General features: G+C 36.5%; 1 protein-coding gene across 2 annotated transcripts; it reads left to right on the top strand.

The window, feature by feature from the left end:
• Positions 1–285: 285 nt before the first annotated feature.
• Positions 286–18109, top strand: nutf2 (nuclear transport factor 2). 2 transcript variants are annotated; one of them, XM_084410048.1, is made up of 6 exons: positions 351–424; positions 6480–6518; positions 8052–8173; positions 12131–12202; positions 14347–14445; positions 17359–18109. In XM_084410048.1, exons 3-6 carry the CDS (start codon positions 8075–8077, stop codon positions 17470–17472), a joined length of 384 nt encoding a protein of 127 aa, XP_084266174.1. In that variant the 5' UTR covers positions 351–424; positions 6480–6518; positions 8052–8074; the 3' UTR covers positions 17473–18109. The 2 variants fall into 2 exon arrangements, with proteins under 2 accessions (XP_084266173.1, XP_084266174.1); XM_084410047.1 differs by lacking the exon at positions 6480–6518 and having other exon boundaries at positions 286–424.
• The last annotated feature ends 868 nt before the right edge of the window (positions 18110–18977 follow it).

The following is an 18977-nucleotide window of genomic DNA, read 5'->3' as shown; positions in this document are numbered from 1 at the left end:
ATTATTAGCAAGACCACAATTTTCCAACCCATGGTAAATGCAAAGAAGCTCTGCGTTTGTGAGGCCTATTTATCAGTTAAACTAATCGAAAACTAAACAGAACTTTTCTGCCACAATGTAGTTTTATCTTACATAGAATTTAGAAAGTTTTTAGAAGTTGTACAAATATGTTTTCTGAGTGACAATACTTGTGTGAGTATTTTAAGTATACTATTCTTGGATTCACCTGCTGCTCGAAGCTCTAGTTTTAGATTTGGAAAGCAATACATCAAGAATCGGTTGACTGACTGTCAAGAACCAAAATTCAAAGCAGTGTGTAAGTGCTGTGCGCATGCTCAAACTGAAGAGGCCGCTCAACTTCTGTTCACGGCGCGCTGGAATCGCCATAACTGGAACCGGGGGATTCGGTTTAGGGCTCACTGAGGTAAGATGTTGGCCACATATTACTTATAACAGTTAACGTTGTATTTACACTGCACATAACTACTTTATATATACTTTATGCAAAGTAGGACTGGGGCTTTTTTCCAATAATAATCTGAAGCGCTAGCTAATAGGACACGCCTATAGGACTGGAGCGTGTACGGGCCGCGCGAGGGTCTCGCGCCCGCATGCAGCTCATATGGCTCTGAGGTATTTTTAGAACTGAACGAGAGCGCATTTGCTCCAAGTTGACCGTCACTATTCAAACTCCGAGTCGATACTTAAAAAGTAACGTTCACTTCTACGTAAAGCACAACTTTTTCCTTATCATAGTTTAGCCGGCGAGTTCGCTGTAGACAGTTAGCACGTCGGCTAAAGCTACAATGAATCAGTCTTCACCGAGGCCAATGAAAGCTAGCTAATACTCTTAGCATGTTGACTTTTAATGGTTAGTAACGTTCTCGATCAAATAGTTGTTGCAGTTGGAAGGAATGATTCTAACCACAATTCGGAAGTCATCATATCGCCACTGACTGATTTGAATTTATTGAGTTAGTAGCCTACTTGCAACCAACCTACCAAGCTAAAATCTTAAAAATCCTCTTTAGAATAGCAAGCAAGCCGAATGTTTTTTTTATAAATCAGTCATTCATTTAAGTGTCATTTTAATCGACTTCTCTAGCTTGACTGTAATCGTTCCAGCGTGTTGGGTGCAAGTTAGTTATTGTCACCCATACATTTGTACGTTAATTTGAGATAAATTGTCAATAACAGCTCAACTAAATGTGTAGTCCAGAACTATAAAAGGAACGATTGTACGTGTTAGATGTCAGGGCACACTATAGATTTTGGAGGAAATTCATTGTTTAAGTTTGAAAGACTGCAGTGAATCATGGCCCAAGCAAGCACATGATACATTAACCAGCCAAAGTTGCTGACAAATCTGTGTGAGTGTCTAACAGGGTGGAGCAGGAGTGTGTCAGATTCCATGAGTTTCTAAGTAGAAAGAAGTTTATAAAGGCCCGTTCACATCAAGGAGGATAACTATAAAGTTTTAACAATTGTTATAATTTATGAGAATAGGTAAGTCCACACCACAAGTTACAACTATTATGATAACTCTACAGAGGATTTTTCCTGGCTGATGGGATAAAAACATCGGCAGCCAATTAGAATCCACCCGACGTTAAATAGATCGAGCATTCGAAAATGACTACAAAGGCTGTATTATGCATGTCAGGTCAGTAGTTGGCGATGTCACTTGTCGAAACACCCCGCAAACATGTAAAATGCATGCACATTACGTCACCGTTTTCACGTATTCACGCTTTTGTTGTTTACATGGAGAAGATAAAAGACATTGTTTTCAAAAGCTTGCGTTTTCAGGCCCCCAAAAAACACAGTTGTCATGTAGAGGAACGACTGAAACCCATAAAAAGTTTTCCATTTTCAGTTGAAAATGATGACGTGTAAACACCCTTTGTTGATCGTAGAGTTATTGGTGGAAATCGTTGTACGATCAACTTTGGCCTACAATGCTTTTGGGAAACGCAGCCCAGATTGATTCTGATTGGCTGTAAATGTTTTTTTTAGCATTAATCAACTGGACAAAATCGTTCTGAAAGTGATTCCAATGACATCATTCATCTATGTAGTTATAGTTGTTGTGTGGACTTAACTATTCTCATAGCCTAGACTGTAAAAAAAAAAAAAAAAAGCCACTTCCTTCCACTAAAATGAGGCCAAAATATACCAGAAATGACCATTACGGATTATGTCATTTAGAGCCAGTAGTTATCCTGAGGTGGAGCCGCTGTATAAAAGTCCCACCCATGTCATGCTACTGTAGACTCAATAGGTGTGTTCGACTTGAAGTGTTGATGTGCAGACTGTTCAGAGTGTGACATAAAATAACCTTTAACCTAATAACCTTTTTTTCATATACTGTCTACTTTCTATAACAGTTGTATCTAATAACATATTAAACAGTACTGTTAGACAGATCGCTAACTAATAAACACAGAGAATGCGAGCATTGTTTGCTCTGGCATTCTCAGCGCCGCCAAAATAAAGGTCCGTCGCGCCGTCAAAATAAAAGTCACCGTGCTTGCGTCACTCCCTTACCCCTCCTACCAGTTCCTATGGCCGCTTGGCCAGTGCGAACGCAAACAGCAAAACTGAGTTTGGGGGAGAGTAGTTCTTAGAACTGTTTAGAAGTGGACAGTTCCTAGAACTAAGTTCCTGTAACTACTTGGTCGGAAAGCGGCTTTTGATGACATACACCGATAGGTCTGCGCAGTGCCGTTTCAAGTCGAACACACCTTTTCTCAAGCACAGCTGTCAATCATGATGTTACACCTGTAGTGGCAAGATTCAGTCTTTGTCTCTGAAGAAACTTCTCGATACAGGGGGTTTCAGCCAGGTGATCATCTAACAACCTCAGTCAAGACCCTCATTATAATACTGTTTCTTACACCTTACGAGTGTTCATTAGGTCATTTTTTTTATTATTGTTCACCCATGCTTTTTTTGTACTCCCTCTTCAATCATCTCTTTTCTTGGCTCCATTCCTAATAGTGGAGAGCCGTCACCTAGTTTATCATCAAAGTAACATAGAAAACCTGTTTTTACAGTGTCATTTGCATCATTGCGCTTGCGGATCTTCATATTAAAACATCTGATGTTCCACAGTGGTTGGTACAGCTGGCTGGGTGTTTTTCACAGAGCTGCCAAAGTGAGACATTGTGCACTCTGTGACCTGAGGCCCTCTCTGAGTTTCACACCACTGGCTGTAAAATGAAAATAGACATTCTTAATGAAAAAACGTTTCAAGAAATACACTAAATACCCTGTTTTTATAGCATCAAATCGGAAGACACCGAAAACCAAACTTATTATAAAAATGAACTCTTGAACATATGTCAGTGTGATAAGAACTAACAGCTGGCCAGTAAAGGCGGGCATACACTGTGCGATGTCTGTGCGATTTCAGCAAGGTACCTACTCACACTGAACGAGTAGACCGCATGCGATGTAAAGCCAAAGCTCAGGATTTCTGTGCTCACACTATACGGTCCGAACGTCGAGCTGCGACTTCACTGCTCACACTATATGTGTGAAATATGCGCGAATCAGCGCGATAAACTCCCTTGCCGGGTTGCGCCTATAGACGATATCATCATGTATCCAGAGATATTGTCGAAACAAGCATCAGCTATCAATATCAAGATGATTTAGCATTTCCAATTTATGTATTAAATTATTATTAGTATTATTGTATATTATTATTATTATTATTATTATTATTAGGGAAGGCTACTTTTATTATTAAAGTGATAGGCTGTTAAATTGCCACGCAATAATTTCATAGCGCATTACCGCAAAACCAACGCGCTGTGAGGATAATAAAATATCACACAGAAGCTTACTCCTCCTCATTGAAAATTGTCTAAAACATTTAGGTCGATTACAATGAATTATAGGCATATAATTAATTATTAACCGTATATAATATGTCCGAACACTGCAATAATTCATCAATGAAAATTAAAAACAGCTTTATTTCAAAAACATTGTTTAACAAATTAATAAAAGAGGCAAAGTGTACATCGCAGGTGGCTTGGAAGAAGTGGGTAATGGTTAATCCATTTTGCAACACGAACTGGAGGTAAGCAACAGTAATTTGTAGCTAGTTTGAACTACAGAACTTAAAGATCTCCCTCTTTTCGTTTTTTTTTTTTTTTTTGCTGCGGATGAAATGGTTAAACTTCTGTTTTCGCGCAGGTGCAGTGAGGGAAACACACTGAGTTTAGGGCAATCGGTTCGTATCTCTGCTTCAACTGCGCGGTATAGTCACGAGTAGTGTTGTCACGATACCAAAATTATTGTTTCGATACCGATACCAAGTCAAGTATTGCGATTTCGATACTTTTTCGATACTTTTCCTGAAAAGGGAGAAACACTCTCAAATATCATTGCTGTGCTTTATTTTAAAACCTGGACAACATTCTAATCATATAACACACTAATAAATGAACATATGAACAGCAGATATATTAAACATTTGAACAAAATATGAAATCAAAATATAAAAAATTAATTAGAGCAATGACATTCAAGGTACATTTTTTTATAAATTTAGCAGCATTATCTCATTTATCATAAGAAACATAAGAGCTTTATCTTGATTCTGAACTTTGAATAAAAATATGAACAGCGATTATATTAAACAATGTTTAATATTGGTAACATGATAAGCCTCATTGGTGATATATTTGACATGTGGGGAGAGAGTTGTGGAAGGCCTATATTCATGTTAAACATAAATATATAGCAGCAAAGACAACGTCGGCAGTGTTGACGGCAAAATAGGCTACAGAATAATTCGTTCTTGTTTGAACCGTATATACAAACATCAAAATGTCATTTATTAATATGTATTCGTGTCAAAATGACATAGAAACATCTTTTCCTATTCTATTTTGCCTGGAAACGCTTCCAACACGCTTGCGTGTCGCGTGAAAAATAGGCGTCGGTTCTATTTCACAACATGCACGCGTTTTCCGCGCGTCTCGAGCTGTGCCCAGGCGCGTGTGTCACGCAGGCAGTTAACATGGGAGCTGAAATAAAAACGGACACGACACGCAGCCAGTGTGTCGCCGGCCTTACAAATCTGGAACGCGGTCATTCTTAGAAGTATCGATATACTAATAAATTAAGGAATCGTCACGTTTTTAATTTCCGATTTACTTTTGAAGTATCGGAGCACCGTGCAATAGAGCAAGGTAGGCAACGTACTTCCATATGTCACTCCTCGTGTCATCTTTTTCAACAAGTCGTGGACCACTTGTGCTCGCACATGCAGCCATCTCGCTGTAGTGTTTTGTCACATGACACTGACAGCGTTCTTTGCTGCGTGCGTCAGGAAAAAAACAGAGATGTCCACAGGGAGGCGTTTATTTTTTTAATTTTTTTTAAATTTTTTTTAAGTATCGATACTTATAAATTTAGGTATCGTGACGTTTTTAATTTCCGAGTATCGCGATACTTTTGAAGTATCGGTACACCGTGCAACACTAGTCACGAGGAGCGACCAAAATTTCTAACATGCCAGAAATTCATCCGATTGCCGGTCGGGAGAGGTTAATCGCCTCTCGTTTCCCCCTGTACACTGCACGAACACTGCACGACAAACGACGCACGACAAAGCTGAAAATCGGCCCGACCCGAAAAAGAATCGCACGAGTCAGAATTCGGCTCAAAATCGGACGAAAATCGCACAGTGTATGCCCGCCTTAACAAAAGTTATTTTTCGCGGATTATATTGCTTTCACACACAAAACTGTGTCAATTTCGGTCTTCGTGAGTACACTCCAAATATAGTCGGTTTTGTCTTTGATAAGCTTAAAACGCATGTGACAGTATAATGAACACAGGATCCGTGCTCTAGCTCTTTAAGTGACGGCAGCCATATGTGTCTGTCATTAATTTTGTTGTCAAAACAACAAAAGATAGCTTTAAGTTGAAGGAATCAGGATTAATAGCCTATGAATTTAATTTAGTCAGGACTAAAATACTTCCGAGTGTTATTTTCCATTTGATTACTTTATTCAGTTTCTGTGTTTCTGAATACTAGTGTTAGACCTATTAAAAATGTTTCTCTTTATTTGTCTTTATTTGTATCTTTATTCTATTGTATTTATTTGTGCTACTTTTTTCAATTTAATTAAACAATTTAAATCAAGCTTCCTTGTGTTGTGTAAATTCTTAACAACAATATTACCCCATTGTAAAAATGAAATGAGCGCAAACATTTAGGCGAGATAAATATAATAATTTTTTGGGGGGAATTCGTTTGGGAATTACCAAAACGAAATTCAGGCCCTGCACTTGGTTCCCATAGTATTAGAACAGTTATTAAAACTAGAGTTATTGTCCTTGGTGAACAGTCCTTTAATCAAGCCATGTTTGGTCTGATCTGTGTGGCTTTTTAATTTTGTGTGCTTTTGTTGTTTGAGTGATTTGTTTCTTCTTCTTTTTTCTGTGTGTGTGTGTAGGTCTATGTTTGGACATATACTGTCAGATAAACAAAAAAGGTGAAATTAGTCATTTTTTTGCTAAATAAACATTTTGCATACAGACTAGTGTTGCACGGTGCACCGATACTTCAAAAGTATCGCGATTCTCGGAAATTAAAAACGTCACAATACCTAAATTTATTAGTATCGATACTTCTTTTATTAGAATGACCGCGTTCCAGATTTGTAAGGCCGGCGACACACTGGCTGCGTGGTGTGTCCGTTTTTATTTCAGCTCCCATAGCACACTGCCTGCGTGACACAAGCGCCTGAGCCGCGCGGAAAACGCGCGCATGCTAGAATAGAACCGATGCCTATTTTTCACGCGACACACAAGCGTGTTGGAAGCGTTTCCAGGCAAAATAGAATAGGAAAAGATGTTTCTATGTCATTTTGACACGAATGCATATTAATAAATGACATTTTGATATTTGAAAGTCTAGGTTTTGACATAAATGCAGATATAAATGTAATTTAAAAAAAAATATTATCGATTTTTAAATACTGTACCTCTCAATACAGAACAAAATATTCTGTAGCCTATTTTGCCGTCAACACTGCCGACGTTATCTTTGCTGCTATATATTTATGTTTAACATGAAGTATAGGCCTTCCACAACTCTCCCAAATATATCACCAATGAGGCTTATCATATGTTACCAATATTAAACATTGTTTAATATAATCGCTGTTCATATTTTTATTCAAAGTTCATAATCAAGATAAAGTTATTACCGGTAACTCTTATGTTTCTTATGATAACTGAGATAATGCTGCTAAATTAAATTTTTTTTTTTACCTTGAATGTCATTGCTCTAATTTATTTTTTATATATTTTTAGATTTTGTTCAAATGTTTAATATAGCCTATCTGCTGTTCATATGTTCATTTATTAGTGTGTTATATGATTAGAATGTTGTCCCGGTTTTAAAATAAAGCATAGCAATGATATTTGAGAGTGTTTCTCCCTTTTCAGGAAAAGTATCAAAAAAGTATCGAAATCGCAATTCTTGACTTGGTATCGGTATCGAAACAATAATTTTGGTATCGTGACAACACTAATACAGACAAAGAAAAATATCATTCAAATTATTTACAATAACATGAGATGACTCCTATCAGAGTGGGTCGCCATGTTGATATCACATGACCAGCCCTATCATGCAATTGACAAGTTACTATTAATGCTTACTTCACATATTGCTTTCGGTCAGTGTGTGAAGCCTTTGACACGTAAATCTAAACAAACCAAACAGTGTAATATACACAATACACACACAAGTGATAGTATAAAAACAAAACAAACGCTTTGGTGTCAAGTATCAGCATTCAGTATACAAAAATTGTGTATCCATGCCGCATGCTTGTAACATGTCAGTATGAAGTCCAAAATTGCTGGTAAGTAATATTGGGTCAAATAAAAGCCAGTGCACCTTTAAATGTAGATTAAATTATCCTTAAGTTTCTGGGGTTTTTGTGTACTAATGATCTTGTCATTTGTCAACCCTCAGTAAGTCATATACATTGAGTCATTTATTCTGTCTCCACTAGTGCCTGTAGAAGGGTGAATCAGAATGGGAGACAAGCCGATTTGGGAACAAATAGGATCCAGCTTTGTGCAACATTACTATCAGCTGTTTGACACAGACAGGACTCAACTTGGATCAATATATGTGAGTATTGTGTCTAGTTCTTTTGCTCAGGATAGTTCTCTCTTGACTAGTCCTTTAAGGCTGTCCCACACTAAAAGATTTTTAAAAACTTATCAGATTTTCAGAATGTAAGAGACCACAAACATGACAATATAAAAATGATAGATTTTACAGTTTTGTTCCTATAATGTGTGGAGTGCCGCGACATGTGACTAAGACAGCACACCACACACTAACAGATTCCATTCACAAACAACCAGAGTCCCGACTGTGAACACTGGAAATCTCGCAGTCAAACGTGACTTTAGAGTAAGCAAACGTGGCAGACGACGGACAAGAAGAAATGGCGATAATAGTGTTTGGACTGTTTTTTAGTGAAAATTAGTGGAAAAAAAGAAAAAGGTCTGGATGAAGTCATGTTATGTATCTGTCTTCCGTCAGCTCGCTTTCTGATTTGGTATTGTTTCGTTCCACGTGACAATCTGTGTGCGTTTGTCCTCGGGGTTCCCCCCATACAACAGGTTTCTGTGAACTGTTATAAGTAATATGTGCCGTGGCCAGATTTCTGATCGTAAATATTCAACATGTTGGATGTTTATGATTTGAGATCGGTGCAGCCCCGATACTTTGCGTCTTTTTTATTCAATCGAACATATTGTTTGAGAGCAAAAACAAATATATTGCAGCTAAAAAATTAAAGATTGCAAATAAAAAGTCTTCTTAAAGCGGTTTTAATTACAAAAATAAAGTAACTAATAGCAAAACTCAGTGCTCGCTATGGAAGCTTGTTTCCGCCACTGAATAATAAATAAATAATAATTATTGCGACTTTTTTTCTCACAATTGCGAGATATGAAGTCAGAATTGTGAGAAATAAAGTCGCAATTGCGAGATATAAAGTCGCAATTCTGAGATATAAACTATTCTGAGGTAAAAGAATAGTTTACGTCTTTTCTTTCCTTAAAATTGCGACTTTATTTCTCACAATTATGAGGAAAAAATGTCAGAATTGCGAGATATAAACTCGCAATTATGTGTTGTAAAGTCAGAAATGCGTGAAATAAAGTCGCAATTGCATGTTATAAAGTCAGAATTGCGAGATATAAAGTCAGAATTGCATGAAATAAAGTCGCAATTGCGAGAAAAAAAGTCAGAATTCTGACTTTATACCACGCAATTCTGACTTTATACCACGCAATTCTGACTTTATACCACGCAATTCTGACTTTATACCACGCAATTCTGACTTTATACCACGCAATTCTGACTTTATACCACGCAATTCTGACTTTATACCACGCAATTCTGACTTTATAACACGCAATTGCGACTTTATTTCATGCAATTCTGACTTTATATCTCGCAATTCTGACTTTATAACACGCAATTGCGACTTTATTTCACGCAATTCTGACTTTATATCTCGCAATTCTGACTTTATAACATGCAATTGCGACTTTATTTCACGCAATTCTGACTGTATTTCTCAGAATTGCGAGATGTAAACTCGCAATTGTGAGATAAAAAGTCGCAATTATCTTTTAAAATGTTTTATTTTGTGGTGGAAACAAGCTTCCATAGCTCGCAGTGCGAGTAAATGTTTTGTTTTTCTTTGTGCAGTTTTCATTCACTCACGCACACATTTGCTCTCTGTTCTGCTGTCATTGTTTGCGACTCTAAAACCTCTAAAAACTGGGCAGTATCTAAGTACCAGAATGAAAGACCTGTTTCTATTGGTCACTTTCCCTTGGTGCAATAATTTGGCCACGCCCACTATGCGTTTCTGTCAGTCTGATTCTGACAGAGTGCGGGGTTGTAGAGTGCATTGCTGTTAGATATAACACATGGGCTTAATAATGCCCTAAAGAAATATACATTTTGATCATTATTTACATTAACAATTTTATAGAACTTAACATTGCATAATACAGTTGCATGAGCCATTTTGGAGCGCTCAGTCTTTTTCAGCCATGTTCAAGGGAGTGCTAAATATGACTGTGGCTGATGACAAACACGATAATGGCCTAACAAAATCCAAAGTTTGATTATATTTCACTGTACCAAACTTTTATAAACTCTTGAACTCTACACAGGTGACATTATACAGGTGCTTTATTGCACTTTCTGCCCCTTTGATCCTAATATACATTTCTCATTTACACATCCTTTATTCTTATAATGCCCTAAATCATCGAGATTCATCTCGTTATTTCATTTGAAATGGCAGTAACTGGTATGGTTTTGCATGTTTGATGTGTATTTCTGACAGAAATGAAAAATTGCTGTCACTGGTAACCATGTTTATCATAAACAGTGGTCAAATATTGAAGCTAGAGCCCTAAATTCTTTTTAATGATATATACAGGTCAAGATTAAATAAGACTGTCATAGTAATATCCTGCTCTGAATGTAAACAACAACATCATGTGCCGCTAGAGATCTTATTAAGGTAACTGGTTATCTAGCTACATGCACTTCAGTCTGCCATTCTGGTACTTAGATACTGCCTAATGAAGTGCAGCTTCACTTGAATTCAAAACTTCGCAAGAAGTGGAAAAAATACTATTTATTTGCAATCTTTTATTTTTTATAATTACAATAAAGTTATTTTTGCTCTCAAACACAGTTTGTTTGATTGCATAAAACAAGACACACAAAAAAACTCCATACCTCGATATTCTTCTGAGCAGATTCAATCACTCTTAACACACCTCGCACCACAGGAAAATCTGATAAGAGAATCAGTAGAGCCATCAAGATAATCGGGACTTCACAGGTTTGTCGGAAGGGGGGAATTGAGCAAAAAATCGGCCCGATTATCTTGTAATGTGTGTGGGTGCCTTTAGCTAAGAGAGAGAGATATCAATTAGAAATGTTTTTATTGTCTCTCTGTCTTGCCATCACGTTAGTGTTCAAAGCGTCCCTTGGTTTATGTCTTGCAGAGTGACGCTAGATGCCCAGTAACAAACGAGTTTTGTCGTGTGTTCAACAGAAGAGTCTTTTCAGGCCAGAATTGTTGTTTGCCTAAAATGCTCATACTTGGATCTATATTTTGAGCAACATATAAAAGATGTTAAACAATATTTATGTTGGATATTTGTTGAGGAAATTGAACAAACAAAATATATTAGTGTAATCTGTGGATTAAAATAAAGTATTTATGTGTGATTTGTTTATCTTCTGTTATTTGTCACTGTCACTTGTTAATTTACAAAATTTTCTGCTGTCGATTGGAAACCTCGTATCTCCATTATTATTATTATTTTTTCATAGATCATTACTATTGGTCACCCTTTACATCTGTCTGTGGGTTTTGCAAATATTTAACCAAAGAAAAGTAGTAAAAAGAGCATGTGACTAAACCTTAAAACGATATATATGGCTAATGTTTTATGTATTTGAGGAGCAAAGAAGTGTGTGTTAGTCTAGCAATTGTCGTTGAGTCGTAACGAATACTGTCTTAAATGGCCTGTGTATAGCACATTGTTTTCAGTAACATGAAGATTTTGGCCAAATGACAGAATAAACTGAGCACTTTATAACCTGTAAATTGATGAAAAGGTCATGCGATGCACTTACTGCCTCAGATGCAGCCGTTCTAATGACGGACAAAACGCGCATGTCTGAAATTCTCCAAAATTCCTTGTAAAAACCTTGTAACTCCATTTGAGCTTGATTTTGGTAAAATGTTAATAATATAGTGACACATGAAAGTCTGACTATATATAAAGCCATAAAATATGAACTTTGACAATGTGGTGTTTAATTGTTTGAAAAACAAAAAAATAGTTTTTTCCATTTTCTGAAAAGTAGTGTTTTTGGAGATACAAGGTTTCCACCTGACAGCGAAGATGTGTATATGTGTATATATATATATATATATATATGTGTGTGTGTATGTATAAGACTGGCCAAAGCACTGCTTCACTATATACATATTGGCTTATTTAGCTCATCTACATGTTCTTTTTCTCTTAGATTGATGCGTCATGCCTTACGTGGGAGGGTCAGCAATTCCAGGGAAAAGCAGCCATTGTCGAAAAGCTTTCCGTAAGTATTTGTGTGTATTTTGTTAGAGGTGGAATTTGATTCAAAGTAGTTTAATAGGTTAGGGTTCATTTCTTATTTCCTAAAAAAAAACTAAAATCAACCGATATTGTACAGATCTATTGTAGAGGCAGTACGGTTTCAGGCAGTACATCCACATTTAAATATTGATCATTTCTTTAATTACAGTACGTATATGAAGTAGTAAGTAGGGATGCACCGATATTACAATTTTGGCCGATAACCGATAATTCTTTACAATTGAAAGCCGATAACCGATATATTGGCCGATAAATCTAAATTTAAATTTTTATATACTTTGATAGCCTGTATACATAAACAAAAGGCTCACCATTAAAAGCCATGTCCCAAACACTTCAACATAAATCAAACATATACAATACATTAGCCTAGTTTGAACCAGTGTAAGATTCCTTAACTTTTCAAATTAATTTGACACTCCTATGGCCAACTTTCTTTATTAAAAAATGGTAACACTTTATAATGTTTCATTTTGTTAGCATTAGTTAACATGAACCAACAATTAATGAACAATACTTCTACAGCATTTATTAATCTTAGTTAATGTTAAGCTCAACATTTTATAAGACATTTTAAGATCCAAAGTTGTATCTGTTAACATTAGTTAATGCACTGTGAACTACCAGTGGCAAATTACTTGTGACAATGACAATATTGTTATTGTAACAATAAAAATATTTTATTAACTAACATTAACAAAGGCTATTGCTCTCTGTTAGTTCATGTTAGTTAATGCAAGACCTTATTGTAAAGTGTTACCAAAAACAAAAAATAAAAATTAAATTAAAATAAAATACCTAAATAATGCAAACATTGGGCTGCATATAAAGAAATAAAATGCATGTGCCATGGATAAATAAAACGGAATCGCCTCCGCACGGACAATAAAGAAATTATTTTAATCAAATCACAGTCTTGATGAAAATAATATGAGAACAAAAAACTGCTTGTTTTAAAAAAAAAAGAAAAGAAAAAAAAGATGTAATTGTAAACATCTTTAATATTAGGCTTACTGTTTCAAATGACATCATTGCTGTTTGGGCTGCGTGCACTGAAGCTGAAGGGAACTAATGTTAAACTGAATCGCTTTGCTAGAAGGTTAATCAACTCAACGGTTGCTGAAGAATGCAAATAAACCCAAAGAATTTACAACTTTTTATTACCATAGTGTATACAATTATAATTATATGACAGTCATTGTCATATAATCATATAATCATTGGCTATGATTGGCATAGCTTTTAATGTTTTGCATTGCTGTTTGATCACGCGTGCTGAAGCTGAAGAGAACTAACACCAGGAAACTGAACAACTTTTCTAGCAGGTTGTTTAAATCAACAAAACGAGATTAATCAGATATTTATATTACATTAACTTAATATTACGACTTATATCTGCACAAAATGACGTGAATGCACAAGCGAACTTGACTGTGCTGGTCAGAACGTGTAATCCCTGTTTTGGACGCGCTATTTCTACAACAACGCGCGGAAATGGCAGCTAAACCCAGAGAAGTCACAGCGTTTTATTACAATAGTGTTCTCATTATAATGGAATGTATATGACAGTCCCAATTATAGTTATAAATGTGCATTGCTGTTTGAGCTGTGCACGCTAAAGATAAAGAGGATCACCGGTACAGTTAAGCATTCTACATTAGATTAATCATATATATATATATATATACACACACAAAATAAACATATTACAACTTACAATGGCACAAAATTCTGCGAATGCTCAAGCGAACTTGACTGTGCTTGTCATGAAGGTTTAACTCCAGACGCGCTCTTTCCGCCTCAATGCGCTCGTCGCGCTGAAACACTGGCAAACAAGAATTCACAACATTCTTTTACAGGCGATCAACAGTTCTTATCATAATGTTATGAAGCCTATGTGACATATCTTCCTTTTCGAAGAGATTCCAATCATTCAAAACCATCATGGCGAACAGCGCGCATCTCTCAACTGAAGTAAATCATATATTATCTATCGGCCGATATCGATATGTGGTCGATATATATCGTGCATCCCTAGTAGTAAGGCATCTTTCCATTTAATATACATTGATGATATACATAATTTTTTGTTGTTATCTTTTTCAGAGCCTGCCCTTCACAAAAATAGCTCACAGCATAACAGCACAAGACCACCAGCCCACCCCTGATAGCTGCATATTGAGTATGGTAGTAGGCCAACTAAAAGTAAGTAAAGTTTAGTTTTGGTTTCTGACAGTTATGCTATTGCAGCAACGCTTGAGGTGAACAGTTTTGGCAAATATGTACGGGATAAAGGTCTAAAAGGGCCTTCTTGCCCATTTGAAATGCATAACATTAATCCCAGTGGCATTTAACTCGAGAGCAGCCGTGGAAGCTTTCAGCCTCTCTTGATTTTCCCTCTCACCTTACGTGACATGGTAGTGCGCAGTCAAAGATTTCATAAGTATTTCAGAGCTGTAGTGTATGTGTTTGTCTATCAGGCAGACGATGACCAGGTGCTGGGCTTCCACCAGACCTTTCTGTTGAAAAGTATCAACATTGCCTGGGTTTGCACCAATGAAGTCTTCAGGCTTTCCCTGCACAACCTTTGAGCCTAAAGGCTCTCGGTGGTCACATGGCCTTTCCTGCTCCTAATAATGTCTGTAAGGACCAGTGTCCGCTTGGGTTCACGCACACCATACAGGCTCTCTACTAATGGCTTAAAGCTGTGTTCAGATCAAGCATCTGTGTGGATCTAGTATGGTGGGAATGCCATGACATGCTGAATTTGTTGATGCCAGTTTGCCTGTTGTGTGTGTGCATCAAAACAACCAATGAATGGGTGACGTGAAAAAAATCGAGTTCAACTTAATGAGCAACGACTTTTATTTTGAACTCTTAAGATTTGTTATGAAGAGCTCTGTATTTTAGCCATCATGGGATGAGAAGAAAAACTTGACTCTTGAACTCAAAATGTGTGAATATGGCACTTTTGGGATCAGTTGTATTTCTGTTAAGGTTTTTAGATTTCAGTTATAAATATTTAGTTATTAAATATTTGACCATTGTGATCAAATTATTTTTAATTTAGTATTTATTACATTTTAAATTAGGTTTTATTTTTATACATTCATTTTTTAATTTTAGTTTAGGTTTTTATTGTTTTAAATAATTTAAATGATTTTATTCTAGTTTTATTAATTTCAGTACTTCAGCTCAAACGTTTTTTTTCAGTTAGTTGCCCAGGCAAAAGCTTATATAAACTTAAAAATATTAATTTTCTGTTTGATTTCAGCTTCGTTTTTAATTAACTATTTATTCATAGTTTTAGTTAACAATAACAACACTGCACTGATGTGTACTAAAACACTGGGTTAAATGTGTACTAAAATGACATCTCCAAGTTTTAACAGCAGAGTTGTATTTCAGTGCATGGGTTATCTTGCACAGAAAGCAGTTTGTAACCTTGTTAACCTTCTTTTGTTTGAGTTATATCAGTGTGTGTATTTAAAGAGATAGTTCACCCTAAAATGAAAATGAAGCCATCATTTACTCGCCCTGGTGTTGTTCTAATGCCGTATGCCCTTCTTTTTTTCGGACCACAAAAGGAGAATTTGGCAGTGAATAGCGACCAGCATCAAACTTTTTTAAAAAAGACGCAAAAGTATCACAAAATGATCCCATGCAACTCGTTTCATATATTCCATAACCGGTATAACCGAAAATGAACCGAAATGTAATGTATTTTTTAATGAATATCCTGACCTTGGCCGTTGATCTTCATTGTGCATTTTTGAGACTCTATTAGCACCGCAGTACACTCCGACTCACCCAGAAAAAGAACACAAGTTGCGTGAAAAATCAAGATTAATTAAAACCACGGCATATAATACATTGCCTTGAAATCCCCAAAAAAGTATCCACGTACTTTCTCCAGAACGGAACTCCGGTTATCAGACGACAGTCAAAATGACTGACATGAACACAACGGATATATTCACTTTAGCTTCTCTAGGTACATGGATTATATTCCATGTCGCGTTGTTGGTAATCTTGATTTCTCAAAACTGCAGCGCTGGAGTCTCATGAACGTGCAGTCGAGCATGAAAGACCAATGGCCAAGGTCAGGATTTTCTTAAAATAATAATACATTAAATTTTGGTTTGCTTTTCACCAAACCCTATCGTATACCACAAGAACACTTGGAATATACAACACGTGTTGCATGGGATCATTCTGTGATACTTTTGCGTCTTTTAAAAAAAAAGCTTGATGCTGGTTGCTATTTACTGCCATTACGAGCACGAAAAGGACATTTCTTAAAAATTCTGAATTTGTGGTTTGAAAAAGAAAGAAGGGAATACGGCATTAGAACAACACCAGGGTGAGTAAATGATAACTTAATTTTCATTTTAGGGTGAACTATACCTTTAATAAAATACAATAACCTAAAAAAGGGTCAGTATACATGACATAGATCAGTGGTTCCCAATTCCAGTCCTCGTGACCCACTGCTCTGCACATTTTGTAGGTCTCTCTTATCTGACACACTCAGTTCAGTTCATGGAGTCTCTCCTAATGAGCTGATGATCTGGTTCAGGTGTGTTAAATAAGGGAGACATACAAAATGTGCAGAGCAGTGGGTCACGAGGACTGGAATTGGGAACCACTGACATAGATGATCCCTTGTGTCGGGTTATTGTATTATTTATTTATGGTGATTCATTACTGAAGATAATTTGAGCCCAGAACTAGGCTCAGTGTTAATGAGAAACTGACCCAGATTGTTTATCACCTTTCCATGCGTTTCTCTTATATACTGTCATGTTTTTATTTTTATTTCACCTTCACTGACCAACATATCCTTTAAAAAAATTTAATTAAATGAACTTCTTATTGGGGAAAAATTTAGAATAGTGTGATAAACTCTCAGCCTTAAATTTGTCTTGGTTGCTTAATGCAGCTTTTGTCTTTCTGTATCTGGATTAATTTGCCTTGAAATTTGCTAAACATATCTGAAAACATGCATGATTTTTGATTAAGTGTAACAGAATTAGATTTTTTTTAGCTCTGGTTTAGCTATACCCCTTCTCTTTAATGAAGTGTTGCACTAAGTCTCTGTGTTTCTGCTTTGTCTAGGCAGATGATGACCCCATCATGGGATTCCATCAGAGCTTCATCCTGAAGAACATTAACGAGGCGTGGGTTTGCACCAATGACATGTTCCGCCTGTCGCTGCACAATTTTGGTTAAATGTCCCATGGTTAGCAGGAGGGAAGTGGGGGAAGGTGGAGGATGGGGCCCACCCTGATGACGCCTGTACCTGTCAATCAGCCCTTCATTCATCACACTCAAGAGAAACGGCACCGGATTACAGCAGTCAATCACAGAAAACATGCAGGCATATACATTACTGCCTCTACTCCAGAAATGACGTTTCTTTGCTGAAAGCCCACACATCCATCAAACTGACCCTTTTCCTTCCCCGACCTGCATGATGATGGGGAGCTGAAAGATCAGAGGACGCCCTGACCAGGACAAATACGTATTAACCTAACCTCGGCTGTTTGATATTTACATTTTAGTTGCTGATTTTTGACTTTGAAATAACAACTGTCTGTCTTTGTTTGCTTAAGTACAAATTGTTATCAGCTTGTTTTTAGAATATGCTTTAGATTTTATTTTTTTGTTGTTGTTGTTTTTGCCCCCCCTTGGAAATTGGTGTCTCCATTCATTGTGATGTCAGGTTGCTCTAGCTATCCAAAGAACACAACCCTAATTTCCCCTTCCCCCTCAGACCAGTGTGCTTCCCGATTTCTGCTCACTGCTCTCTGTGACAATAATTTCCAAGCCACGATACACAATAAAACCTTTGACTTTTTCTTAACAACGTCATCTTGTTCATCCCCCTGTCTGGTTGTGCCTCTACCTTTTTTCCCCTTTTCTATGCTTGACTGTTCATATTTTTGATACTGTTTCATATTAGATTCTCTCATGAAGATTATTGTTTTATTTGAGCAGAGCCAAACACAATGGAGCCGGTATTTCTCTTGTTATAGGTGGCCAGTGTCTCCTGAAGCAGATGTTCATACTAAAAAATAATTTTTCAACATTTTCTATGTAACCCTAACCCTACGAATAGTAGAATCATCAATGGATGCTCTTGTTAGATTATATGCGTCCTCCAATGATGCTACATCACATAAAGCAAGTTCAGGCATGGATAAAAATGAGTTTGAGACAAACAGAAAAACCCCAGAAGTGCAGATTAATTTTCGTAGTGCTTTTAGAGGCTTATTTTCCCCGTAATGGGATGTGGGTTGTTATGTTTAATAAGCTTGTTATGTTTTGTAAGTATGAATGTAAATGCCATCGAGTTTGTAGTGTGCCCAAAGCTGTTATTACCTTCTATATTTAGGTTTATATTTTGACATTACCGTCTTTAAGAAGGATCACGAAGCATGAAACGTGACATCAGAAATACTAGTTTGTGGGAATAAGAGGTGATTCTCTTCATTTTCACATGTTTACACTAAAGGAGTTATGCTCATTGTTTAGGATTAGAAAATCATATTCACTAAATATGAAGGCCTTTGTGCCAAGAGGTGGTACAGATATTTTAGAGAGATGTCTTCTGAGTTGTAGCTTTTTGCACTGAAATATCTAAACACATATGTTAGAACATCATTAATGAGTCGATTTCTCACATATTTTTGCTGGGCAAATACATGTATTGTACACGTTCGTCATGCTTGACA

The sequence above is a fragment of the Rutilus rutilus genome (genome assembly GCF_951802725.1).
Source record: "Rutilus rutilus genome assembly, chromosome: 5".
Lineage (NCBI taxonomy): Eukaryota > Metazoa > Chordata > Actinopteri > Cypriniformes > Leuciscidae > Rutilus > Rutilus rutilus.
This window is presented reverse-complemented; position numbering and strand designations above follow the sequence as displayed.